Here is a 27,007-nt window from a genome sequence, read left to right as displayed (position 1 = left end):
CCGGCTTGCTCAGTGGTAGAGCATCACCCAGTGTGTGGAAGTCCAGGGTTCGATTCTCGGCCAGGGCACACAGGAGAAGCACCCATCTGCTTCTCCGCCCTTTCCCCTCTCCTTCCTCTCTATCTCTCTCTTCCCCTCCAGCAGCCAAGGCTCCACTGGAGCAGTTGGCCCCAGAGCTGAGGATGGCTCACTGGCCTCCGCCTCAGGTGCTAGAATGGCTCTGGTTGCAACAGAGCAACAGCCCAGGTGGACAGAGCATTGCCCCATGGTGGGCATGCCGGGTGGATCCCAGTCTGGCTCATGTGGGAGTCTGTCTCTCTGCCTCCCTGCCTCTCACTTCAGAAAAGCACAAAAATAAATAAATAGATAGATAGATTGATAAATAAATAAATAAATGAAATGAAAATAGAGAGAGTAGAGAGAATGAGTGGGGTGGAGGTAGCAGGAAATATCAACTTATATGCCTTGACCTGGGGAGCCGCATCCTCAACACTCCAGGTCAGCGCTTTAGCCACTGCGCCACCACAGGTAAGGTGAGAACCAGGGTGTCTTAAGCATAAAAAGGGGAATTATCATTTTGCAATAGACATATATTGAATCATGTTGTATACTTGAAACTAATGTTACGTCACCTATATCTCAATTTTTTGAAAGTGATAAAAAGTACATATTGATATTTTTAAAAAGAATAAAAAGGAGAGATTAAAGGATGTATTAGGAATATATATGTTTAGGACCAAATGAGTTAAGAGAGCCCAGTAGGAGTGAATTTGGAGAGGGGTGGGGTGGGGGTGAGGGGAACTGTCATGCTGGGTGTCGGGCTGAGGGAGTGGGGGCCCTGGGATATGTGCCCGCAGAAGCAGTGGGCTGAGGGGTCTCCGGGGCCTGGCATAGCTGGGTCTTCGTTCTAAGGAAAGGGAGAGTGTAGGGGTCCGCGGCCGGACCACTCCGAGGTCCCCGGTCGGAGTGGGTGGAGGGACTCGGGTCACTGAGGGTCAAGGCTCGTCGAGGTCTGTGTGGTCCCTGGGGTCTGTGGACTGAGGGGGGCGGAGAGCACGAGGTCCGCGGGGTCCCCGGGGTCTGTGGACTGAGGGGGGCAAAGAGCACGAGGTCCGCGGGGTCCCCGCGGTCTGTGGGCTGGGGGGCGGGGCGCGAGGTCCGCGGGGTCGCGGGATCCCCAGCGCGGGCGTCCCCGCCGCCGGCCCAGGCGCCGCCCCGCCTGACATCAGTTCCGCCGCCGCTGCCGCGCACAGCCGCGGCCTCCTTCCCCGCCGGCCGCGCTCGGGAGCCGCCGGGCCGCGGCGGAGCGAGGCCCCGGGCGAGGCGACGGCCGGGCAGCGGGCGCCGGGCCCCGCGGCCGGCACGACGGAGCCCCCGCACGGCCGCCCGCAGCGGTTGGCGGCGGCCCCGGGCCCCCGGCGCGGGAAGCGGCGGCGGCGGGGCGGCGGCGGCGGCGGCGGCGACATGGAGCCGCGGGAGGTGAAGGACCGGATCCTGGAGAACATCTCGCTGTCGGTGAAGAAGGTGAGCACGGCCTGCTCGCCGGTCCGGCCGCGACCCCTCCAGCGCGCCCTCGTCCACGGCGTCGCTCACCCAGGCCGGGTCCCACCTGTCGCCGCGGCTCGGGGACGCCGCCCTTCCCCTCCGGGACCCCGGGCCGATGGAGGGGAAGCGGGGCCGCTCACGTGAGCCGCGGTCTCGGAGCTATTTTTAAAGAAGGGGTTGAGGTCAGCATCCTCAGGGCTTCCCGCGGCCCTGCGGCCCCGCGGCCCTGGGACGGGTCGCGCCCGCCGGTGCCCCGACTCGACCCGCGGCAAAGCTCTGCGGGGACCCCCGCCCGCAGCGCATCTCCGGGCGGCATCCCTGCATCCGCGGCCGCCTCCGGGCTGTCCACCCTCAGTCAGGGCAAAGGCCGGTCATCGGCCGCTTCCCGTTTCCCCAGTTTTGGGTGACATTGCCTCCGGTCCTGGGACGTTCTCTGAGGGATCTTGCTCAATCAAGGATGGCAGTTTTGGAGAGGCTTTTCAGAGAGAGCTTTGAGAACCTGGAGCACCTGGGCATTGCATTCTGGACGGCGACTCCCAGGGCTCTGGGACACCCCAGATACTTGGCTGTGCAGGGCTCCTTGCAGCAGAGATTGCTGTCTCAATTCTAGGTTAAAAAAAAAACGAAACAAAACAAATTACCTATAAAGGATATGCAACTTATGGATAAGGAAGGCAGCTTATCTGAAAAAGGGTCCTGTTTTTGAAGGTAGAATTCATAGTCACTTAATACCAAACCACAACTGACCATCATTTCAGGATGTTGTTGGATTCTATCCCCCCCCCCCCCATTTGAATTCCTGAACCACCTGATAGTTTCAGAAACAGGGGGCTGGGGGTGTCTTGAAGGGGTGGGGATGGAAGGCTCACCAGATTATTTTATCACAAACCAAAATGAAGAAAATTAGTTAAATAAACCATTGTATTTAAATAACTTTTTCCCACTTAAATTCTTCAAAAGTAATATAGGCAAGCAATTTTACCTTTTGTAGAGATTAATATGGCTTTAAAAGAAAAGTAAATTCAAAATGTGCTTACTGCCCTGGCCAGATAGGTCAGTTGGTTAAAACATTGTCCAGGCCCTGGCTGGTTGGCTCAGTGGTAGAGTGTCGGCCTGGTGTGGAGGAGTCCCGGGTTCGATTCCCTGCCAGGGCACACAGGAGAAGCGCCCATTTGCTTCTCCACCCCTCCCCCTCCTTCCTCTCTGTCTCTCTCTTCCCCTCCCGCAGCCAAGGCTCCATTGGAGCAAAGTTGGCCCGGGCGCTGAGGATGGCTCTATGGCCTCTACCTCAGGCGCTAGAATGGCTCTGGTTGCAACAAAACATTGTCCAGATACACCAAGGCTGTGGATTCAATCCCCAGTCAGGGCACATACAGGAAACAACTGATAAGTGCATAAGTAAGTGGAACAGCAAATTGTTTCTCTTTCTCTTCCCCCTCTCTAAAATCAATTTAAAAAAATAAAGCTAATTTTTAAAAATATTTTATTTATTGATTTTTAGAGAAAGAGAGAGAGAGAAAGGGGAGGAGCAGGAAGCATCAACTCCCATATGTGCCTTGACCAGGCAAGCCTAGGGTTTCGAACCGGCAACCTCAGTGTTCCAGGTTGACGCTTTATCCCACTGCGCCACCACAGGTCAGGCCTAAAGCTAATTTTTTTAAATGCTCTTATTAAAATATTTCTCTAAGAGCCCAACTAAAAGTAACATTGCAGACATCCAACAAAAGTTTTATTTCATTCTCCCGAGCTTTGCTAATGCCATTGGGGTGTAGCTTTTGCTTACTCAAGGAATATACAATGAGCAAATACTTTGTTTTTTTTGTTTTTTTTGTTTGTTTGTTTGTGGTTTTTTTTGCATTTTTCTGAAGCTGGAAACAGGAGAGACAGTCAGACAGACTCCGGCATGCGCCCGACCGGGATCCACCCAGCACGCCCACCAGGGGCGATGCTCTGCCCACCAGGGGGCGATGCTCTGCCCATCCTGGGCGTCGCCATGTTGCGACCCTCCTGGGTGTCGCCATGTTGCGACCAGAGCCACTCTAGCGCCTGGGGCAGAGGCCACAGAGCCATCCCCAGCGCCCGGGCCATCTTTGCTCCAATGGAGCCTTGGCTGCGAGAGGGGAAGAGAGAGACAGAGAGGAAGGTGCGGCGGAGGGGTGGAGAAGCAAATGGGCGCTTCTCCTGTGTGCCCTGGCCGGGAATCGAACCCGGGTCCTCCGCACGCTAGGCCGACGCTCTACCGCTGAGCCAACCGGCCAGGGCCGAGCAAATACTTTGTTAAAAGAACAAAATACATATTTTGTCCTGACTGGTAGTGTGGCACAGTGGATAAAGCATCAGCTGGGAACACTGAGGTCTCTGGCTTGAGCACAGGGTCGCTCAAGCTCACTGGTCTGATCCCCTGTCAAGGGAAGCAATCAGTGCACAACTAGGTGGAATAACAGGTTGATGCTTTTCTCTCTCTCTTTCTCTCTATCTAAAATAATAAGAAATAAAAAGCAATACATCTTTTCTAATGAGAGAGAAAGAAAGATTGCTGACTTGACTAATCTGATCTGGGCTGATTATAGCTTCAGGTAGGCCAGGCATTTTGTCTTTGGGTTTTCCACAAGTAAGTGGGAGAAAACCCTGGGTAGGAAGGTGGTAGGCAGGGACAGTCAGCAGTGTAAGCCCGGCTCTCTTAAATGCAGAGATCCACTCTAAATTGGAGAAGTACATTACGAAGGATTTGTTTGTCGAAGTTCTTGTAATTGCATGGGTTTGAACAAGCACGTTTTATTGAGCTGTAATGCGCGGCCAGCAGGTAGAAGTCGCACACTAGAAACCGGAAACCCATCCCTGGGTGCCACGCAAGGGCAGGCCCGACTAACAGCCTGGTGAAGAACATGGATTCTGGGTGCGGCCTGGGCTGAACACTGGCGCTGACAGTTAATAACCCTGCAACCCTGAGGAGGTTCCTCAACCTCTTCATGCCTCCGTTTTCTCATCTGTGAAGCAGGGATAAATTTTGGGTTGTTTTGAAACGTTAAGGAAATTAAGTATGTAGAGTGTTTGTCATTATGGCACAGTGCTTTTTTTTTTTTTTTTTTTTTTTCCTGAAGCTGGAAACGGGGAGAGACAGACTCCCGCATGCGCCGGACCGGGATCCACCGGGCACGCCCACCAGGGGCTACGCTCTGCCCACCATGGAGCAATGCTCTGCCCCTCCCAGGCGTCGCTCTGCCGCAACCAGAGCCACTCTAGCGCCTGGGGCAGAGGCCAAGGAGCCATCCCAGCGCCCGGGCCATCTTTGCTCCAATGGAGCCTTGGCTGCGGGAGGGGAAGAGAGAGACAGAGAGGAAGGAGGGGGGGGTGGAGAAGCAAATGGGTGCTTCTCCTATGTGCCCTGGCCGGGAATCGAACCCGGGTCCCCCGCACGCCAGGCCGACGCTCTACCGCTGAGCCAACCGGCCAGGGCATGGCACAGTGCTTGACCCAGTCTTAATAGGTAAGTTGTCTTGGGCTGCTATAACAAACCACCATAGATGGCATGACTTATAAACAACACACATTTAGTCTGGCCTGTGGTAGCGCAGTGGATAAAGCGTTGACCTGGAACGCTGAGGTTGCTGGTTCAAAACCCTGGGCTGCCTGGTCAAGGCACATATGGGAGTTGATGCTTCCTGCTCCTCTCTCTCTCTCTCTCTCTCTCTCTTTCTCTCTCCCCTCTCTAAAATGAATAAATAAAAAAGAAATTTTAAACAGTATACATTTATTTTTCCTGGGTTTCTTGTATAAAGGTGCCACCCTCATGACCTGAGCACCTCCCAAAGGCCTAACTCCCAGTATCATCACATTGGGGATTTGGATTTCAGCACAGGAATCTGGGGGAACACAAATGTTCAGTCCGTAGCACAAGCGGTAGTTATCTCTGTTTATTGTAGAGCCAGTTCCTTTTACAAGATCTGAAGATGGGTATGGACCTCACCACCTAAAAGTTGTTATACAACAGCATCTGGACGTGTTACCTACTTCCTTTGTGTGCTGTGTCTTGGAGAACTGTTGTATGATTCTTGCACCGTGAGGTACGTTTGGTTTTCTAAACCAGAGTACCTGCTTCTCAGAGGAACCAGTTAGTAGCTGCAGCAATAGGCATTGAGCAGTCTTGGGCTCAGGTCTGCCCTGGAATGCCAGTGTCACTTAAGTTTCTTATCCGACACCACCTGACCAGGCAGTGGGCACCTTGAGAGTCACTTCAGCTTTTTCTCTATCCTACCACTGGTAAAATGGTCTTACTGATTCTTGCTGCATGAAGAAAATGAAAGGTATATTTCTGCAAAAAAAATAAAAAAGATCTATTGTGTATTACTATGTTTGTGTATTACTAGTTTAGAGCTTTTTTTGATTGATTGATTTGGGGGGTGGGGGGAGAGAGAAAGGGAAGCATTCATTTGCTGTTCCACTTAGCTGTGCATTCCTTGGTCACTTCCTGTATGTGCCCTGACCGGGCATTGAACCCACAACCTTGGCATTTCAGGATGAATGTAACTGACTAAGCAACAGGCCAAGGACTAGTTTAGAACTTTTTTTTTTTTTTTTTTAATAGGGACATAAAGTCAGAGAGAGGGATAGACAGGGACAGACAGACAGGAGCGGAGAGAGATGAGAAGCATCAATCATCAGTTTTTTGTTGCGACACCTTAGTTGTTCATTGATTGCTTTCTCGACCATGGGCCTTCAGCAGACCGAGTAACTCCTTGCTGGAGCCAGTGACCTTGGGTCCAAACTGGTGAGCTTTTTGCTCAAGCCAGATGAGCCCGTGCTCAACCTGGCAAGCTCGGGATCTCGAACCTGGGTCCTTCCGCATCCCAGTCTGACACTCTATCCACTGCACCACCGTCTGGTCAGGCAGTTTAGAACTTTTTATTGAAGTAGAATATACCTATACTCCTATGCAGCTGGATGCATTCTCACAAAGTAAACACATTCACATATCCAGCACCTAGATCAAGAAACAGAGCCTAACCATCATCCCAGAAGGGCTCCCACCATTCCCCTCCCAGACACTATGCCCCCAGGTGTAACCCCTCTCCCTAAGCACCATTGTCAAGTTCAGCTAGTTTCACACCTAGAGTCTGTGTGATGAGCGTGCGCTGAAGCACCAGCGAGATGCAATAGCTATTATCCTACCTGGATCCAACGGGACCTGTGTTCTGACGTGAAGGCAGGATTCCCAGGGGTTAGAGAGATAGGAGAGTTTAATAGTTAGCGCAGGTAAATGAATTTGATCACAGTGAAAGCAAGTTCCATGTATTTTTTCAAGGGAGAGAGTGGCCCTGGCTGGATAGCTTAGTTGGTTTTAGAGCATTGTCCCAAAGTGCAGAGGTTGCTGGTTTAATCCCCAGTCAGGGCACATACAGGAATAGATTCATGTCCCCCCCCCATCCCTTCCTCTCCCACTAAAACAAACAAACAAACAAATAAATAAATACGTAAGTCTTTTAAAAGAGAGAATAGCAGAAATATCCCAGGTGCAGATAACAAAGCTTGTGGTTGCTGACTTGTCAATGGTTAGAAACATTCAGGTCAGAGACTTGGCATTTTTCATTGGCGTGCTGTTCTAACTAAATAGCATCTTCTCCAGGAGAGGAAAGGCAGTGCTTTTCGTGGGAGTTTTGTTTTGTTGTTGAGGAGCGTGAGTGTCTGTTGCCTGCACCTTATAGATGAGCAATGGCTCTGTGCTGTGAGAAGCAGCCCCACCCCCCCAACAGTTTGTATGTTGGTTGGAGGGAGAATTTTAAAACTCACTAGAGCAAGGAGAAGCCCTCAGAGGAAGAGGGCTTAACTGAGTCTTTTTTTTTTTTTTACAGAGACAGAGAGAGAGAGTCAGAGAGAGGGATAGACAGGGACAGACAGACAGGAACGGAGAAAGATGAGAAGCATCAATCATCAGTTTTTCATTGCGCCTTGCGACACCTTAGTTGTTCATTGATTGCTTTCTCATATGTGCCTTGACCATGGGCCTTCAGCAGACTGAGTAACCCCTTGCTCGAGCTAGTGACCTTGAGTCCAAGCTGGTGAGCTTTGCTCAAACCAGATGAGCCCGCACTCAAGCTGGCAAACCTCGGGGTCTTGAACCTGGGTCTTCCGCATCTCAGTCCGACGCTCTATCCACTGTGCCGCTGCCTGGTCAGGCCTTGACTGAGTCTTGACAAGCAAGTAGAATGCAGAGAAAGAGAAAACAGGCATTCAAGGTAGAAGGAACGGCCTCAGCACCCCTGGGGAAGTGGGATGCCCAGGTGGTCTTCTGAGGACAGCGAGGAGACGGACAGGTCTCAAGAGTGCTGAGGGTTCGGCTTGATCGGCCGGGAAGTGCTTTCCATGAGAGCTGTGCCGCATAGTAGATACAAGCCCAGGTTTCCAAGGTGCACAGACCTGGGTCTGGATTCTGGGTTTGTTACTGACCATGTTGACTGTGGCGAATTACTGGACTTCAGTTATCCTCAGCAGTTGGAACTTACTCATGCTGCTGTGATGAGAATGGAATCACAGGAGATAATACACATAAAGCATTCGGTATAATGCCTAGTACATAACAAGGCCTAGGTAAAATATTAGCTGCCTTCATCACCTGCAAGTGTCTATGTGAACTTTGCAGTTTACTCTTGTGCAGTGTTTTTTAAATTTTATTGATTGGTTCGCTTCCTGGTCAGGGCACACAAGAGAAGTGACCATCTGCTTCTCCACCCCTCCCCATCTCCCTTCTCTCTCTTGCTCTTTCTCTCTCCTTCCACAGCCATGGCTTGATTGATTCAAGTGCATCAGCCCCAGGCACTGAGGATAGCTCCATGGAGCTTCTGCCTCAGGTGCTAAAAATAGCTTGGTTGTGAGCATGGCCTCAGATGGGCAGAACATTGGCCCCAGACAGGGGTTACTGAGTAGATCCTGGTCAGGGTGCATGTAGGAGTCTGTCTCTATCTCCCCTTCTTTCATTTAGAAAAATAATAAATAAAATAATAATATAAAATAAATTTTATTGATTTTGGAGAGAAAAGTGAGAGAGAGAGAAAGAAGGAAACATCAATTTGTTGTTCCACTTATTTCTGCATTCATTGGTTGATTCTTGTATGTGCCCTGACTGGGGACCAAACCTGCAGCCTTGGCACATCGGGGCAATGCTCTAACCAGCTGAGCTGGTTAGACTGTCAAACTTCTTAAAAGGCCAGATGGCAAATATTTTCAGCCTTTCCATCTTTGTTGCAACTGCTTGGCTCTGCCCCTGTAGCTAAAAGCAGCCACAGACAGGCCATACATGTCTGCATGTTGCTGTGTTCCAGGAAACCTATGTTTACAACAGGCAGCAGCCCGGGGTTGGCGGGCTTTACTTTGTATGTGAACATATGTGTGCACGCGGAAAAGTCCTCGCCAGGGTAGGCTAGGGATCACTTTCAGAGAAATTGGTGTGCTCCGCCTAGTTACCTAAACCTCTGTTGTAGCTGTGCTTAAGCACATTTTTTGAGGCTTGTGGAATGAATGGGGACACTTGTGAATCCCATCATGTGTCCATGCATCAGTTTTTAAAAAATATATACTTATCACCTTTTATATGCCCCTGCTGTCCTCAGCCCGCGGAGGGTAGTAGTGAACAAAACAGATAAGATCCCTGGCCTCATAGAGTGGATATTCCAGGAGGAGACGAGTGATAAATCAGTAGACAAAGCAACACAAAGATGGTCTCAGATTGTGTTGGGGCTTGGACACATTCAAGTGCCTGGCCTGTGGTGGCGCAGTGGATAAAGCATTGACCTGGAATGCTGAGGTCGCCAGTTCGAGATGCTGGGCTTGCCTGGTAAAGGCACGTACGAAAAGCAACTACTACGAGTTGATACTTCCCGCTCCTACCCCACCTTTCTCTCTCCTCTTTCTTAAAAAAAAAAAAAAAAAAAGATTGTGACAAGTGTTATGAAAGCATCAGGTGGAAGAATGTGATAAATAATTGGTAGGGGAGGTTGCTGTGAATGAGGTGTCAGGGAAGACTTGCCTAAGGAGATGATGTTGCATCCAGCAAGGGACACTGACTAGGACTAAAGCAGAAAACATTATCCTAGGAAAATGAGTAGTTGTTTTAAGAAGCACCCAGATAGCTCAGAAGTGTTAAAAGAGAAAAGTATGTGACCCCCATTCTCGCTCTCCTCAGCTCCAAGTCTGCTCCCTTTGAACAGGGTACATAAAGGAATTTCGATAAAGTGACTGTCCTTCAGAGAATGTTGCTGGACTGTGACAACCTTCCCTTACCTAGGACAACCTAGGTCTCCCACTCACCTCAGGTTGATGGCCCTACCTATCTAGGCTCTCTTTCTGGCCGGGCACACCCTGCGTGGGGTGGGTGGGGGTCTTCCAGTTGGGTTCGGCTAGTGAATGAGCAGCCGCTGTCCAACCTCGCCTGTCGCTGCAGCCATGGGTGGGAGGCTCCCTGTCCCCATTCTTATGTTCCTTTATATAGGTCAGATCTGCCAGAGCATTAAAAATTAGTTAGGGCAGACCCTGGCCGAGTAACTCAGTGGGTTAAGAGCGTCATCCCAAAACATCAAGGTTGAGGGTTCAATCCCTGATCAGGGCACATGCAGGAAACAACCAATGAACACACAACTAAGTGGAAAAACAAATGAATGCTTCTCTCTCTCTCTCTCTCTCTCTTTCAGCTCATCTCTGAATGAGCTCTTTTCTTCTCTCTCCCCCCCTCATCTCTGTCTCTCTAAAATCAATTTTTAAAAATTAGCTAGGGCAGCTTATTTCTAGGAGGGCCTGGTAGTGAGATATATGTGGGAATTTTATTGACCATTTGATTTCAATCAATAATTTTGTTCTCTCTGGTTTCATGGGAAAATTAAAAGTTTAAAAAATCTTAAGAGTTCTGAAAAATCCTCAGTCTCCTGGGCAGAGCTGTCAATGAAATACTGAAGGCTAAAAGTCAAGGTCGCTTCTCCTTATTTCCTCTTCCCCGGCCTGAGCCCTGACATTGGCTGTAGCTATTTCTCTGCGCCCCTCTCTTCTCATTGAAGAAAGACCATCTAGCGAGGGACCTGAAGGTCCCCAACCAGGCAGCACTGATGTGTGCACTGACCCCACGAGTGACCCCACCCAAGCCAGTGGAGAAGTGTGAGCTGTCCTGCCCACGCCATTTTAAGATATGGTTCTCCTTTTACAAAATGCTTCTCTTAACATTAGGTTTCTGTTTGGAGCCTGCTGACACTCTGGTCCTTTGTGTCCCACCGCAGAGCAGCCGGGCCCTCGCTCTCCATGGCTTGGCTCTAGCATTCAGCCCATCCAGAGTGAAAGGCCCTGTTTGGTGATGGGAGGCCAGGCAGAAACTCAGCTGCACCTGGGCTTGGACACATACAGGTTGCCCCATGGCAGCAGGTGGCCCCTGTCAGTCGGGTGGCCTACAGCTGTCTCTCTGTAGTCACATTATAGTCACGTCACACTCAGAGTTTCAGATGGAGCGGTGGGGAGTCCTGCAGGGCCCCTGAAAGCTCATCTGCCTGGAGCCCATTGTGAAAAGAAATTCCCAGCAAAATTGAACGCCTGTTGCTGGCCGACAAAAATGTTAGGTCTGCACACTGATGTTGAGGAAGGGGTGGAAGGGCACAGACGTGTTCTCCTGTGGAGGGAAAGGAGCTGTGAGCATCACGGGAGGAAGAAGGTCGGCATTTGTAGGTGCGGTGGGGCTCTCGGGTGGGTCATTCTTCCTCTCAGGTCTTTGGTGCTCAGGTCAGGCATCAGGATCGACCACCATGGCAGGGGCGTGTGTCCTGCAGCCGGTGGCGGCTTCCTTCTGAGGAAGGCGGTGGGGCTTTTCTCCTCTAGGATAAAACGCTGAAGCAGGTTCCCCATCTGGGACCTGGAACCCCAGTGCCATCAGTGCCATGTTGGAGTGACCACCTCTGGGCCCCCTAGACCTCTCCTCCTTGGTTTGGGTGAACTTTCCTTTCCGGCACCATTCTTTTCCTCACTGCTGCTCACTTAAGGCGCGAACATCCTAGAACATCCTAGAACTTCCTAGAACTGTTTGAGAGTAAGGACAGTTTCTGAGAGAGTCCACTTGGCTGGAGCTGGAAGGTCAGGTCATCGATCTGTTGTCTGTTATAACCACCCAGGGGCACGGCAGTGCTTCCATCCTGCTAGCAAAGCGCTGGCCTCGCCACACAGACATTCTCCCCCGTTTTATGTATGTGTGATTGACCTTCTTCCCCCCTTTGCTTTGAAGTGTTTGTAAACATTATAGAAATATGTAAAGAAGAAAGTGTTCGTTTCCATTGCTCTCCCTTCCTCCCTGGGTAACTGTAGTTAAGAGTTGGAACTAAGAGACTCTAAGGAGCCCAGTAATACAGGGATCACTCAGGTTACAACCGTCTCCACACACAATGTTTTGAGTTTACAGCACTCCCTCCCATAGAAACTTTAAAAAATTAAGATGTGTTTTGGTTTACACTGTTAGCGTCATGCATTCTTTCTGCACTCATTTTTTTTGTTACTATGGTACAGTGGACAGTGCAGTATATTTATGTCCTTTTCCTTTTCCCGGGGCTTAGTTGTGTTTTTATGCTCTAGAGCAGTGGTGGTCAACCTGGTCCCTACCGCCCGCTAGTGGGCGTTCCAGCTTTCATGGTGGGCGGTAGCAGAGCAACCAAAGTATAAATAAAAAGATAGATTTAACTATAGTAAGTTGTTTTATAAAGATTTATTCTGCCAAACTTAGCGAAAATCCGACATAAAGTACTTGGTAAGTAATTATTATTATATGATTTAACCTGCTGTAACTCTGCTTTATAAATTTTATAAAGTAAAGTTACTTCCCTACTTTATAAGTCACCATTACTGTGGAACCAGTGGACGGTTAGAAAATTTTACTACTAACAGAGATACAGAAGTGGGCAGTAGGTATAGAAAGGTTGACTCCCCCTGGGCTAGATTATGATTTTAGAACTGTGTTAGGATGGGTAAGTGACTTAGGCTAGGGTGTGTTTCGACTTACACCAAGATTCGGGTTATGTCACTGCTGTAGGAACGGAACTGTCTCATAACCTGAGGATCCCCTGTATATGAGAACAAGGAAAGGACTGTCATAGAGTTGAAGTCCACAAAAATCTCAGAACTTAATTTTTGTGAGTAGTCAACCTCTGTTCACACCATCACCCTAAGTTCTTTATTTTTGGTATTATCCTACTGGGGCATGAAATGTCCAAATATCCTGAGAGGAAGGGAGGAAATAATACCCGAGGAATCCTTATGTTTAATGCACTGTTTATACACCTGCTGTTTATATACATTTCTTCGGTCGGGCTCACAACCAACCTATAGGAGGGATCATGATCTCTGTTTAATACACGAGAGAAATGAGCTTTAATTATAACCCTCATATGGGGGTCAGGCTGGATTGGCACCGCATATCTGGCTCTTGTCCCCTCTATTTGTCTTAACTTCTCCATCTCCATGATGTTTGTCTTGAAATAACGACAGAAAATCCATCCCTCTTGGGCCTATGCTGTGGGACAGTCCTCCATAAAACGACCTGTTCAAAAAAAAAAAACCCCAAAAAACGACCTGTTCATTGAACAAATATTTATTGAGTGACTGTGCTGTGCTGAACTCTCCTCTAGTCCCAGGAATTAGCAGCAAACAGAACCCACCAAGTCCCTGCCCCTTTGCGTGGGGCTTACACTCTAGAAGTAGCGACAGACATTATACAGATCACAGTGCATTAGGGGTGAAAGCCCAGGTCCTCCTGACGACCTTTATAGCCGTTTGGGATTTGTAATCCATGGAGTTTTTGTCATGCTTCCTTACTCTGTAGCTACATTTTTAGCCTCCAAAGTCTCTGACTGTATTTCACAGGTCTTGACGGAGGCAGGGTCCCCCCAGCGCCCTCCCAATCTAATGCTGTGACTTAGGGCCTGGATGGCCATTTTCCTCATTAGCAGCAAAATGGTTGTCTGGGTGGGGGAAGCACGTGTGCCGTCCTGTTGTAGGTATGGCAGAGGAAAGGGGAAGTGAAAGATGAACACAGAACCAGGGAAGGCTCCTAGGCGTTGAAAGAATGATTAGAATGAGGCTTTGAAAAACTCCCTTCCTCCTCGCGCCGGTGCCACACACCGCACTGAATGGGGAGGGCTCCCAGAGCGGCCGGCAGGGTTTCTGCCCGCTTTTGCTCCATCCCAGCGGCAGAAGCATGGAGCGGAATTGGCGGGTGCGCGCGCTATTTAATGCCGTTGGCTGGCTTCTAGGTCCCTGATGTTTGCCTGTTGGCAGAGCGTCTGATCATTTTCCTCCCCACTCTGAACAAGTCCTTGGTTCCTTCGCAAGAGGTCAAGCCCTGCGTGGATTTCAGAGGCAAACCAATCCTAGAACCTGGGGCCGGGACACGCCCCTTCCAGGAAGGAGAAGCCTTCAACTGCTTTTGGAAATGGAATTCTGTCAACGCAGGAGATCTGTGCCCAGTTAGGGCAGTGCCCTTCTAATTCATCCAAGTACCTGCTTTTTTTTTCTTCAGGTTTTCCCCCTTCATAGCTTTCGACAGAGCTGCCAGTCCTGCCAACTCTCCAGCAAAGGGGCTAATGAGCAGTGATTTGGAAAGGTGGGAAAGAAAGCTGGATAATTGGGCATATTTAGTGGCAAATGAACGGTTAAGAAGTATTGCTTTCACCCAGCTTGCTTAAGGAACAATGCGAGCCCATGGCAAACAAACAGCACACGCTTTTATGACGACTCTATGTGTGGGGGTGCCAGTCAGTCCCAGGATGCCATCCAGCCTGGGCATAAGCCCATCCTGGGCAGGGCCATTGAGAAACCAGGCTGATCATTTCTGAATCGCAGGACCTCAGATTGGTTCTCATGCAGGGGTGATTCCTGAGTTCTCTAGTTCTAGAATCTGCTGTAATTGATTGTCCCTGTGAATGAAATATTTTCCAGGCTATGGTGGGCTAGGATCTCAAGGATTTTGTTTTATTTTTATTTATTTATTTATTTATTTATTTATTTATTTATTTACAGAGACAGAGAGTGAGTCAGAGAGAGTGATAGACAGGGACAGACAGACAGGAACGGAGAGAGATGAGAAGCATCAATCATTAGTTTTTCGTTGTGCATTGCGACACCTTAGTTGTTCATTGATTGCTTTCTCATATGTGCCTTGACCGTGGGCCTTCAGCAGACCGAGTAACCCCTTGCTGGAGCCAGCGACCTTGGGTCCAAGCTGGTTGGCTTTGTTTTGCTCAAACCAGATGAGCCCGCGCTCAAGCTGGCGACCTTGGGGTCTCGAACCTGGGTCCTCTGCATCCCAGTCCGACGCTCTATCCACTGCACCACCGCCTGGTCAGGCGATTTTGTTTTATTTACTTTTAAAAATTTATTTATTGATCTTAGAGAGAGAAAGAGACAGAGAGACAGAAACACTGATCTGTTCCTGTATGTACCCTGAATGGGGATCGAACCTGCCACCCTTGCATATCAGGACGATGCTCTAACTAACCTAGCTATCGGGCCAGTACGATCTCAGGGATTTTAAAATTAGGAGCATAAGTCAGAAGCACGGTGGTTGCCTGGGCTGGTGGAGTAGTAGACACATAGCAGGCCAGAGCCTCTGTTCACACTCTCATCTTGTCTAGGAAGGAAGCAATTAGGGCATTCTGACATTGTTCCTCACCCCCAAGCTCCCATTATACAGAGTCTTGGGAGAGGCCACGGCCCCTGCTGCTCTGCCCCCCCCTCAGTGAGATGTTGGGATGAGCACTTCGCAGATGGTAAAGTCAGGTGCCCTGACCTTCGTTTCATCCCCAGGCCAGGTGGAGGCAGAGAGGCTCCAGGAATAGCTACCTCTGTGGTGTCTGAGCACATCAGGCCAAGACTTGCTACAGTAAAACAGCAGGGCCAATGGACAAAGCCAGGAGGTGTGAGAAGTATCTGCACCTTCCTGGGTTCCAGTCTCCCTGCCTATAAAATGAGGGTTCTGCCTAAGTGCTTCCCCCCGCCCCCAAATTTTCAGCATATTCAGAAGTCAGAGTCTCTTTCACTCATCGCCTGTCTCTCGCTCACATAGCCTCCAGCTCAGGGCATTCTTGCTGAGTGGGAGGCCTCAGGAAAATCTACTTTGCAACTGAGTGGTTTCTAAGGGCCCTTCTGCTCCTGGATTCTGAAGTCCTTCAGCCTGGCCAGAACCCAGCCTTGTCTTAGATCCCATTGGAGATTCTTCACGGAAATGCTGTTGGCCTTGGCCTTCTATTCCCTGGATCACGTTAGAAGAGTAATTATTGCCTTTAGAAGCTTTGCTAAAAGACCCCAGCCTGCCTGCCTTGTTTGTTTGTTTGTTTGTTTCCTTGTTTAAGTTGACTCGGTGGCCTCCTGAAGAGAACACTGGGTAGCTCTAACCACACCAACCCTCCTCCAGCTGCCACTGACGTGGATGAACCCTCTTAGGATCCTTCTCCCTGGGGGAGGCCAGACATCAAAGTGTGGGGACCTCCCAACCCCAAAGGTAACAAGTAGCATCATGTGGCATGCGCTCTGCATGGCCCAGAGGGGCTGTTTCACACATCAGTGGCCACACTGTGAATAGAATTCCAAAGGCAAAGCAGGCTGAGCCCTCTCTCTTTCCACGAGACTTGTTGCTGGCCCACAGTGCACCTGCAGCGGCATGCGGTAAGAGGCAGCCTGTGGATTCGGTGGCCTGGAAGGTCCCACAGCTCAGGGTGGCTCTGCGTTTGAGTTGAGCTCATGGAACAGGGCCATCATCGATATATTTTTTTTCTGAAGTGCGAAACAGTGAGGCAGAGACAGACTCCCGCATGTGCCCAACTGGGATCCATATGGCATGCCCACTAGAGGGTGATGCTCTGCCCATCTGGGGTGTTGCTCCATTGCCACCAGAGCCATTCTAGCGCCTGAGGCAGAGGCCATGGAGCCATCCTCAGCGCCCAGGCCAACTTTGCTCCCATGGAGACTTGGCTGCAGGAGGGGAAGAGAGAGACAGAGAGGAAGGAGAGGGGGAAGGGTGGAGAAGCAGATGGGCGCTTCTCCTGTGTGCCCTGACCGGGAATTGAACCCAGGACTTCCACACACTGGGCCGATGCTATACCGCTGAGCCAACAGCCAGGGCTTGGATTTAATTTTTAAAAGAGGTGATTTCAGGTCAGATCCACCCTTCCTTCATTTGGGGTCTTTTATGCTTTTGGATTTCCATCCCTTCCCTAACCTTGGCCTGCTGAGGCTGTTTTAAACTTTCTCTTGTTTAAATACACCTGATCTCCATGGAACCACTAGGGAGACCGCTGTTTCCTGGCGACCTGCTCCCTGGGCAGCTGAGGGGAGCCAGGTTTCCCATGTGTGGAGGGGTGAGTGCCTTCTATGTGCTGAGTAGAGCAGGGGTGGAGGGGCCCAGCATCGGGCCCCAGAGTGGTCGGCCAGTTCACACAGGCGCCTCTGCAGCCCTGTGTCCGTCCAGCCCTGCAGATGCTCCTGTGGCTGGGGCAGGGGTTTTTATCCTGCGCTGTGAACCTAAGAGTGGGGACCACCCTGCAGCCCTCCCCACTCCCCCACAGGGCAGCCTATGGAAGGCAGCAGAATTCGATTCCAGCTCTCTCATCTGGACTCTTACTGGGCAGCCTCATGGCCTCTCTAGTCTTGACTGACCAGGGATCAGGGAAGTAGGACTCCTGGAATGGTCTTACTTTCGTTTGGCCACTTATCCTCTTTCTCAGCCACCTTTGAGGTATCTGTTAGGGATGAATTCTGGAAGGATTTCCCAGTACCGACTGTAGAACCAGAAATCAATTTGTGGCGGTGTGTCTGTAAGGAAGACACAGGACAGGCGGTGGCTGCTCAGCACAGAGAGTGGGGCTGCCCCTGATTAAAATGCTCTGAGTCAGGCATTCCTGGCTCGCTGGAGTGTGCCACCCACATTTCCCTGCAGCCACTGGGGCGGGCAGTCTTGTGACGGCGAGTCCTCCCAGCGTGCTCTGCAGGGAGCACGGTCCTCCTGGCTTTGAGAGGCCAGGGTGGGCTGAGCCCCGCGCTTCCTGGCCAGGTGCCCGAGCGCACCCCCAGGGACAGGAGCAGAAGCGAGGAGAGAACAGGCGGGTCACCCCAGGGTGTGGTCTGAGCGCAAGCCACTGAGAGAAAGAGAGAGAGAGAGAGAGGGAGGCCTGAGTTAGGGAAACCATGACTTTATTTATTTTTTTATTGTTAAATCTTAAACCTTTTCTTAGCTCTCAGCTGCCCTTGCTTATTTTTAAATATTCTTTTGGTGAGAACTTTTTCATCCTCCCACCATCAGGCCTCCCCGCCCACCGGCATCTGGGCTCCCATCTGTACCCACCCTCCCTGAGCGGTGGATCCCGCCTGTCTTTCCTGCCCAAGGACTTGGGCTTTTTTATTCCACCCCCATTTCCTTGCTACCCTTTTGGCAAAACTGGTCAGAGGGTTTTCTGTATTGCTGTCTCCTCTTTTTCCTTCATCCTTCCCTCCCTCCCTCCCTGCCTCCCTGCCTCCCTCCGTCTTCTCTGCCCCCTCTCTCCTCACCGCATGTAAGCAGTGCTTTACTGAAGCCCAATATACAGCTCTCATCATCTCTGTCTTTTCTGCTAAACCCTTGTCCCTCTGTTGTTTTAAAGCAGATCCCAACATCCATAACATTTTCCATAAACTCTGCTCAGAGAGGACTTTTTACCCTCTCGTAGCCCAATACCACTCTTACCCCTTCAAAACTTAATAATAATTCTTCCTTGATACCATAAAATATTTACTAAGTTTTCAAGCCTAATTGCCTCATCAATCTCACTTTTAAAAATAGCTCATTTGCTTGAAGCAGGATTCTCCCTAATAAGTAAGCTCTGACTGTCCCTACCGATCTACCAGGCTTTTGTCCCTGTCCCTTCACCCGGATTGCTTTTGTCAAGGTTCCCGGCACCTCCCTTTATGGGCTCCCTTTATGTAGGACTGTGACCCCAGGAGCGGATCATTCCTGCCCTTCGGAAACTCTCTCACTTGGAGGAAGTTCCGGAGCGCACGCAGTCCAGGTTTTCCGCCCGCCCCACCAGCCCTGCCTTCTTGGTAGAGCCGCTGATCCTGAGCCCTGGCTGGGCATGAGAGTGACCTGGGGAGCACTAGAAAGAAACCCTCGCTCCCGGGCCCTGCCTCCAGAGTTCCTGATTCAGCTGACCTGGGGAGGTGTCTGGGCGTCATCGTTCTCCTCCCATTTCCCAGGCAGTTCTGTTGTGCAGGTTGGGTGCTGGCCCGGGTCCAGCAGCACGAGGCCCCACTCAGCGTTCCAGGTCCTCGCTCGGCACTTCTTGAAGGGCCTTTTCCAGTTCCCCAGCTTGAAATCCCAGGTAAAGGCTGATGGCGCTGACCCTTTCCTGAACTCCAGACCCTCTTATAGAACTGTCCCCTTGACACCTGTCCCCACTCAGATATCTGATAAGTATCTTGAACTTACCATGACCAGGGCAGAACTCCACCGGATCTGGAAATGGCCCCAGCATTCATTTGCTCAGACTAAAAACCTTAGAATCATGCTTGTCAACTTCCTTTGTCCTAAAACCCACATCTAATCCATCCATAAATCCCTGGGGCACCACCTACAGAATACATCTTGAATCTGACCCCTTCTCACTCCACCACTACAGCCAGCTCCAAGCCTCCATTATGTATCCGCACTGGTGATAGCCTCCCCCCACTCTCTCTGCCTGCACCTTGACTTTGCGTAGTGTGTTCACATACCACACAAAAGCTATAGTGGCCTCAAAACATACAGATTGTATTATGTTACTTCCCTATTTTCAACCTTGCAATAACTTTGCATCATACAGGTAATAAAATATGAAGTCCTTACTGTGGCCTGTATAGCTGCACACAATGTGGTCCTTGGCTACCGTCTGACCTCATTTCCTGCCATTCACATCCTTACTCCCTGGGCTGCAGCCACACCTGTCTCCTTATTGTTGCCCCTGCCTCAGGACCTTTGTACCTGCTATCCCTCTAACTCTTCCCTGAGATACTTCAGTAGTCATTTCCTCAGTGAGATCTTCTCTTACCCAAGATTTATAACAGATCCCCAGATCCCTGCTTTGTTATTTTTTTATAGTGTTATTATTCCCTGACATGATATTTGCACACAGTTTCTCTCCATCACCAGCATGTAAGCTTTACAAGGGCAAGGACTTCTGTGGAAGAATAGTATCTGATCTATACATAGTAGGTGCCCAGTAATTATTTGTTGAAATATATGTATCTTCAAGGCTCAAGTCTGTCTCTCCTTGTGGCCACTGCAGGACTGAGCTTTGGGCAGGAGACAGCTTCCAGCCCAGCCTGTCACAGGTGTACATTCCTGTCCACCCCTGCTTAAGGCTCTACACCAGTGGTCCCCAACTTTTTTTGGGCCGCGGACCGGTTTAATGTCAGAAAATATTTTCACGGACCAGCCTTTAGGATGATACGGGTAAATGTATCACGTGACCGAGACAAGCGTCAAGAGTGAGTCTCAGATGGATGTAACAGAGGGAACCTGGTCATTTTTAAAAAATAAAACATCATTCAGACTTAAATATAAATAAAACGGAAATAATGTAAGTTATTTATTCTTTCTCTGCAGACCAGTACCAAATGGCCCACGGGCCGGTACCGGTCCGCGGCCCAGGAGTTGGGGACCATTGCTGAGTCTAGACCACAGGTCAGCAAACTTCTTTGTAAAGGGCCAGATAGTAAATATTGTAGTTCTACAGGCCACACCGTCTCTGTGGCACCTGCTCCACCCTACTGTCATAGCACAAAAAAGCAGCTGAATGAAATACATGGGGATGGTCATGTTCCAATAGAACTTTATTTACCAAAACCCACTGCCTATAGTTTGCCAACCGCTGGTCTACAATTTTCTGCCTTTCCCCCAAATCTACATGGACAGAAAGGCAACACTCAAAACTACTTGGCAGTCTGGTCAGCAGGCTGAATTTCTTCCCAGAAGTGGGGAAAACTTCCGGGGCAATTGGGCTTGTGTCAATCAAACTACACATTCCCACCAGGAAGATGCCAGTGTGGGGCAAGAGGGGGAGGGAGAAACGGGCAGGCTTTCTTCTTAGAGAAGCTGCCTGGCTCTTCTGCTCGGTCCATCTTCCAAGAAGCAGAGCAGCAGAACACAGTGAGCTCGTGCCCACCACATCGCCTTTTAGTTCCGTGCCTTATAACAGAGGGGGCCGCATTTTTCTTTCTTGGGTTCTCCTGCAACATATTAGAACAAAGGACAACATTTTATATATATAATTCATTCAGAGCTCTTGAATTCAGGTTAGATGGGAGGATTTAAAATCAGGTTCTGCCACTACTAGCTCTGTGACCTATTTTATGAGAGTGCTGTGATGATTAAATTAAATAGTATTTGTAAATAGTGAGTCATCGAAGCTGCTAACATTTATTTAATGTTTTCAAGGTATCATGCACTTTGGTATGCTAGAAGGGGTATCTGAACCCTCACAACAACCTATAGGGAGAGCATTGTTACTAAACCCATCTTGCTGATGAGGGAAGCGAGCGGAGAGGGGATAATTAACTGGCCCAAGGTTACATGGCGAGTGAGGAGCAGAGCCCACATTCAAACCCAAGTCATCTGACCCCAGAATCCACACTCTTAACCATTCTGCCTCCTCCCTTGTGCACCTTATAAGTGCTTAATCAATGACAGCTCTGTGGCTCTAATTATAGCCAGTTATAGCTCCACCAGGAGGCATTGTATGTGACCAAAGAGGAGTTTGGAATAAAAGTTAGTTAATTTTGCTTCCCGGCTGAATTATGGTCATTATACTCACTCCATGACTTCTGCTGCTCAGGAGCCCTCATTCATTAGATGTTTGCTTCCCTCCCACTCCCTGCTTATTCAGAGCCTGCCGATCTTACTGGTGCAGTGAGCGGCCACCTGCTGAATACCTCCACTGTGTACCTTTATCTCGTGCTTCGCCGACCAGACCAACTCCCCACGCAGGAGCTCGGGCTGCTTACAGGGCTTCTGAAGTTCTGCCATTGATCCATAAACATTCCCTTTCTTCCTCCTGCTCCTCTCAAGACCTATGCTGAGGTGTAGCATTGATGAAGAATCTCCTTGTCCCCTGAGACAATGGGAAACCCTTATGACCCTGCTGTAAAAGAACAGTTAAGAGCCAGGCTTTGGAACCCCCTGCCAGGGAACCTGGTGAACAGGAGATGGGTCATCAAGAGCAGAGTCCACCATCATGTCTTCTCAGCCCAGAGCTTATGGTTAGCCAAGTGCTGTGTCATTAGTTTGACTAAGACTGTAGGTTTGGCTCTGGCCGGTTGGCTCAGTGGTAGAGTGTCGGCCTGGCATGCAGGGGTCCCAGGTTCGATTCCTGGCCAGGGCACACAGGAGAAGCGCCCATCTGCTTCTCCACCCCTCCCCCTCTCCTTCCTCTCTGTCTCTCTCTTCCCCTCCCAAAGCCAAGACTCCATTGGAGCAAAGTTGGCCCGGGCGCTGAGGATGGCTCCATGGTCTCTGCCTCAGGCACTAGAATGGCACTGGTTGCAACAGAGCAACGCCCTAGATGGGCAGAGCATCGCCCCCTGGTGGGCATGCCAGGTGGATCCCGGTCGGGCGCATGCGGGAGTCTGTCTGCCTCCCCGTTTCCAACTTCAGAAAAATACAAAAAAGAAAAGAAAAGACTGTAGGTTTATTATTCCTAATAATCTTAACTAATGTTTACTGAGCACTTGCTGCTTAGTAGGACCTGTGCTAAGCCTTTTATGTACTTTCTATCATTAGCTCCTTTACACCAGCACTGCTCGGTGGGACTTCGGGCCATGATGGAGATATTCTATGTCTGCTCTGTCCATATGCTGTCCACGGCCATGTGCAGTCTCTGAGCAGCTGAGATGTGGCTAGTGCACCTGAACAACTGAACTTTCTTCTTTTAAAAAAAAAAATTAAATTTTTTTTTTACAGAGACAGAGAGTTAGAGAGAGGGATATATAGAAACAGACAGACAGAAACAGAGAGAAATGAGAAGCATCAATCATCAGTTTTTCGTTATGGCACTTTAGTTCTTCATTGATTGCTTTCTCATATGTGCCTTGACCATGAGGCTACAGCAGACCGAGTAACCCCTTGCTCAAGCCAGCGACCTTGGGTCCAAGCTGGTTAGCTTTGCTCAAACCATGTGAGCCCGTGCTCAAGCTGGCGACCTGGGGATCTCAAACCTGGGTCCTCTGCATCCTGGCTCTTAACTGCTCTTTTACAGCAGGGTCATAAGGGTTTCCCATTGTCTCAGGGGACAAGGAGATTCTTCATCAATGCTACACCTCAGCATAGGTCTTGAGAGGAGCAGGAGGAAGAAAGGGAATGTTTATGGATCAATGGCAGAACTTCAGAAGCCCTGTAAGCAGCCCGAGCTCCTGCGTGGGGAGTTGGTCTGGTCGGCGAAGCACGAGGTAAAGGTACACAGTGGAGGTATTCAGCAGGTGGCCGCTCACTGCACCAGTAAGATCGGCAGGCTCTGAATAAGCAGGGAGTGGGAGGGAAGCAAACATCTAATGAATGAGGGCTCCTGAGCAGCAGAAGTCATGGAGTGAGTATAATGACCATAATTCAGCCGGGAAGCAAAATTAACTAACTTTTATTCCAAACTCCTCTTTGGTCACATACAATGCCTCCTGGTGGAGCTATAACTGCGTATAATTAGAGCCACAGAGCTGTCATTGATTAAGCACTTGTAAGGTGCACGAGGGAGGAGGCAGAATGGTTAAGAGTGTGGATTCTGGGGTCAGATGACTTGGGTTTGAATGTGGGCTCTGCTCCTCACTCGCCATGTAACCTTGGGCCAGTTAATTATCCCCTCTCCACTCGCTTCCCTCATCAGTAAGATGGGCTTAGTAACAATGCTCTCCCTATAGGTTGTTGTGAGGGTTCAGATACCCCTTCTAGCATAGTCCGACGCTCCATCCACTGCGCCACTGCCTGGTCAGGCTGAACTTTCTTCTTTTTAAATTTTTATTTATTTATTCATTTTAGAGAGGAGAGAGAGTTAGAATGAGAGAGAGAGAGAGAGAGAGAAAGAGAAAGGTGGGGAGGAGCAGGAAGCATCAACTCTCATATGTGCCTTGACCAGGCAAGCCCAGGGTTTTGAACCGGTGACCTCAGCGTTTCCAGGTCAACGCTTTATCCACTGCGCCACCACAGGTCAGGCACTTTCTTCTTTTTTAAATTTTAATTAATTTAAATTTAAATAGTTACATATAACTAGTGGTTACTGTACGGAGAACTTTAAGCCCATTTTACAGAAGAGTGTGAGAGAGTTAACTCATTTTAAAAACGAGGGTTAGATCCCTGGCCAGATAGGTGGGTTGGTTAGAGTGCCATCCTGATGCACAAAGGCTGCGGGTTCGATCCCGGTCAGGGTACATACAGGAACAGATTGATCTATCTGTCTGTCTCTCTCTCTTTCTATTTCTCTCTATCTAAAACACTGTTTTTAAATGAGGGTTAGAGGCCCTGGCCAGTTAGTTCAGTCGGTTTGAACAGTGTCCCTAAATGCCAAGGTTGCAGGTTTGATCCCCAATGAGGGCACATATGCTGGGTAGCTCAGTTTGATAGAGTATCTTTCAGATACCCCAAGGTTGTGGGCTTGATCCCAGGTGAGGGCACATTCAAGAATCAACCAGTGAATGCATAAATAAGTTGAACAACAAATTAATGTTTCTCTCTCAAATCAGTTTTTATAAAAAATGAGGAGTAGAGGGTTAAATATTTTGCTAGACGTCCTCAACTCCAGGAGCAGAGTCAGACTGTGGACCCAGGATTCCTGCCCAGAACCCCGGTTCTTCTCCGTGTTATATTCCCTTTCTATTTATCATACTTTTTGCAGAAATTGTTTAATGGTTGCTGACTATTCCCTAATTCATAATGTCATGTGTGTGTTCAACCCACTTTGAAATAAATGTGCAAGACCTATGTAAAGTCGGCTGTAAAATTTACCAAAGGAATTATTGATAGAAGAAGACCTGTATAAATTAAAAAAAAAAAAGTAGCCTGACCTGTGGTGGCACAGTGGATAAAGCATCGACCTGGAATGCTGAGGTCGCCGGTTCAAAACCCTGAGCTTGCCTGGTCAAGGCACATATGGGAGTTGATGCTTCCTGCTCCTCCCCCTGTTCTCTCTATCTCTCCTGCTCTCTCTCTAATAAAAATGAATAAATCTAAAAAAGTAAATAAATAAAAATTAAAAAAAAAAGTACTACGTTTCTGGATAAGCAAGACTCAGTATTGCAAAAGTACCATTTCTCCCCACAAGTTATCTCTGGATTCAACAGAATTCTACTCCATATCCTAAAGGGAATTGCAATGAAATTTGATTCTAAAGAATGTGCTAGAATAGTCAAAACAGTTTTGAAAACAAATAGTTGGGGGGTGGGGTGGACTTGTTCTGCACATATAAAAATAATGAATAAAGCGAAAATAATTAAAAGTAGGAGGCTGCCACAGGAGTAGACAGTGAAAAGTTAAACAAAATAGTCCGGGAAGGTGGCATATTAAATTGCAAATCTGTAAGGGACCGTGAATGCACGTGGGAAATGAGTTAGCCATCCAAAAAATAATAAAATGATTCTTATCTCAGGTTACCTATAAAATAAAGATATAAGCATTAAAAAAAACCCAGAAAGTCCTAAAACAAAGAATAAACATACTTTTGTAATATTAGATTAGGGAAAATGGAAACTCTAAAGAAAAATATTTGACTACATAAAAAAATAATTTCTCAATAGGAAAAAAACCACCAAAAGCAAAGTTTTAAGGTCAAGTGGCACTGGGCAAAAACAAAACATAACACCCCCAAAAACAAAAAACAGCATTACTGCAAACAGGGTTAAATTCTTTTTTTCTTTTCTTTTTGAGAGAGAGAGAGAGAGGAAAGGAGAGAGAGATGAGAAGTGTCAACTCGTAGTTGTGTCACCTTAGTTTTTCACTGATTGCTTCTCATATGTGCCTTGACTGGGGGCTCAAACCGTGCCAGTGACCCATTGCTCAAGACAGGGACCTTGGGATCACGTTGATGATCTCTCGCTTAAGCTGGTGACCTCAGGGTTTCGAACCTGGGACCTCAGCATCCCAGTTCCACACTATCTACTGCCGCCTCCAGTCAGGTCAGGGTTAAATCCTAACAAACAAAGAGCTGCAATAGATAAGAAAAGACAAGCATCCAGGAGGACTGGGTGGTGGTTATGAATGGGCAGTTCACAGAAATAAGAAATACAAGTGGGTAATAAAGATGTTCAGCCCTGGCCAGTTAAAGTGTCATCCCAAATCAACAAGTTGCAGGTTCAGTCCTTGGTCAGGGCTCATATGGGAAGCAACCAATAAATGCACAGCAAAATGGAACAACAAATGAATACTTCTCTCTCTCTATCTCTCTCTTTCTCCCCTTCCCCCTTCCTCTCTATATCTTTCTAAAATCAATTAATAAATTAAAAGAAAACTTAAGATGTTCAGCTGCATTAGTAATCAGAGAAATACAATTTAAAACAATTAAGTACTGTTTTCATTAACTGGACTGGCAATAATTTGACTAATGACAACCTGTGTTGGCCAGCATGGTAGAACAGTAAATTGACCCAACCTTTTAGAAGGGCACATGGCAGATTCCGACCAGATTGTAAAGATGCATGTTCTTTGGCTGGGCAGTTCCACTCTAAGCACTCACCCTGCAGAATTACCGCCCCCTCCCCAGAGATCTGCTGGTGTTTGTTGCAATGTTGGTGTGTAATATGAAAGAATCGGAGACAGTAGCCATATCTAACAATGGTTAAAGCACAGGGACCTCATACTTTAGGATGCAATGTGGTTATGAAAAGGAGTATAGTGGACCTGTATGTAATGATATAGAAATATATACTTGATGTATTGTTAATTTGTTAAGACTTTTTGAACTAGTATAGAATGATACTATTTCCTTTTTTTTTAAACCTATGTAGACAAGGAAAGACTTGGGAAGACATACACACACACACATAAGCTGTTGGCAGTGGGAAACAGGGAGCAGGGGTTTTAATATTGATACCGCTTCCACATCGCTCACATTTTTTATGATTGAGCAAATATTGTTTCTGGAATAACTCTTTTTAAGCTATCTTAACCTAAGAAAGGAGTCTGAGCTTGACATGTGGTAGTGCAATGGATAAAGTGTCGACCTGGAATGCTAAGGTCACCAGTTCAAAACCCTGGGCTTCTCTGGTCAAGGCACATATGGGAGTTGATGCTTCCTGTTCCTCCCTTTCTCTCTCTCTCTCCTTTCTCTAAAATGAATAAATAAAATGGAAAGAAAGTTGTCTGAGTTCCAGCCATGGCTCCCTCACTTAGCTAAAAATCACAGTGAAGGACTTAACTTCTACTGGCTTTAGCCACCTTCTCTATTTAAAAATAAATAAATAAAACTTTAAA

The 27,007-nt window shown here is 48.5% G+C and overlaps 2 protein-coding genes across 3 annotated transcripts in view; one reads left to right on the top strand and one right to left on the bottom strand.

The window, feature by feature from the left end:
• Window positions 1-995: 995 nt before the first annotated feature.
• On the bottom strand, window positions 996-1,466 carry LOC136330082 (testis-specific basic protein Y 1-like). The gene has a single exon (XM_066266580.1). It carries the CDS (start codon window positions 1,464-1,466, stop codon window positions 996-998), a length of 471 nt encoding a protein of 156 aa, XP_066122677.1.
• Window positions 1,247-27,007, top strand: part of PLEKHM2 (pleckstrin homology and RUN domain containing M2) — a 44,799-nt gene continuing 19,038 nt past the window's right edge. The window contains exon 1 of one of the 2 annotated variants that reach the window (XM_066270360.1): window positions 1,247-1,524. In XM_066270360.1, coding sequence (XP_066126457.1) covers window positions 1,465-1,524 — 60 coding nt within the window. In that variant the 5' untranslated portion in view covers window positions 1,247-1,464. The remainder of the gene's footprint in view (window positions 1,525-27,007) is intronic. The other variant, XM_066270359.1, reaches the window with a different exon arrangement.

The sequence above is a fragment of the Saccopteryx bilineata genome, chromosome 3 (genome assembly GCF_036850765.1).
Source record: "Saccopteryx bilineata isolate mSacBil1 chromosome 3, mSacBil1_pri_phased_curated, whole genome shotgun sequence".
NCBI lineage: Eukaryota > Metazoa > Chordata > Mammalia > Chiroptera > Emballonuridae > Saccopteryx > Saccopteryx bilineata.
Note: the sequence above shows the minus strand (reverse complement) of the source record. Positions and strands in the feature narration are given on the sequence as shown.

Coding starts and splice junctions, on each gene's coding strand:
- LOC136330082 (XM_066266580.1), bottom strand. CDS start 1,466: ATGTCGCCGCCGCCGCCGCCGCCGCCCCGCCGCCGCCGCTTCCCGCGC.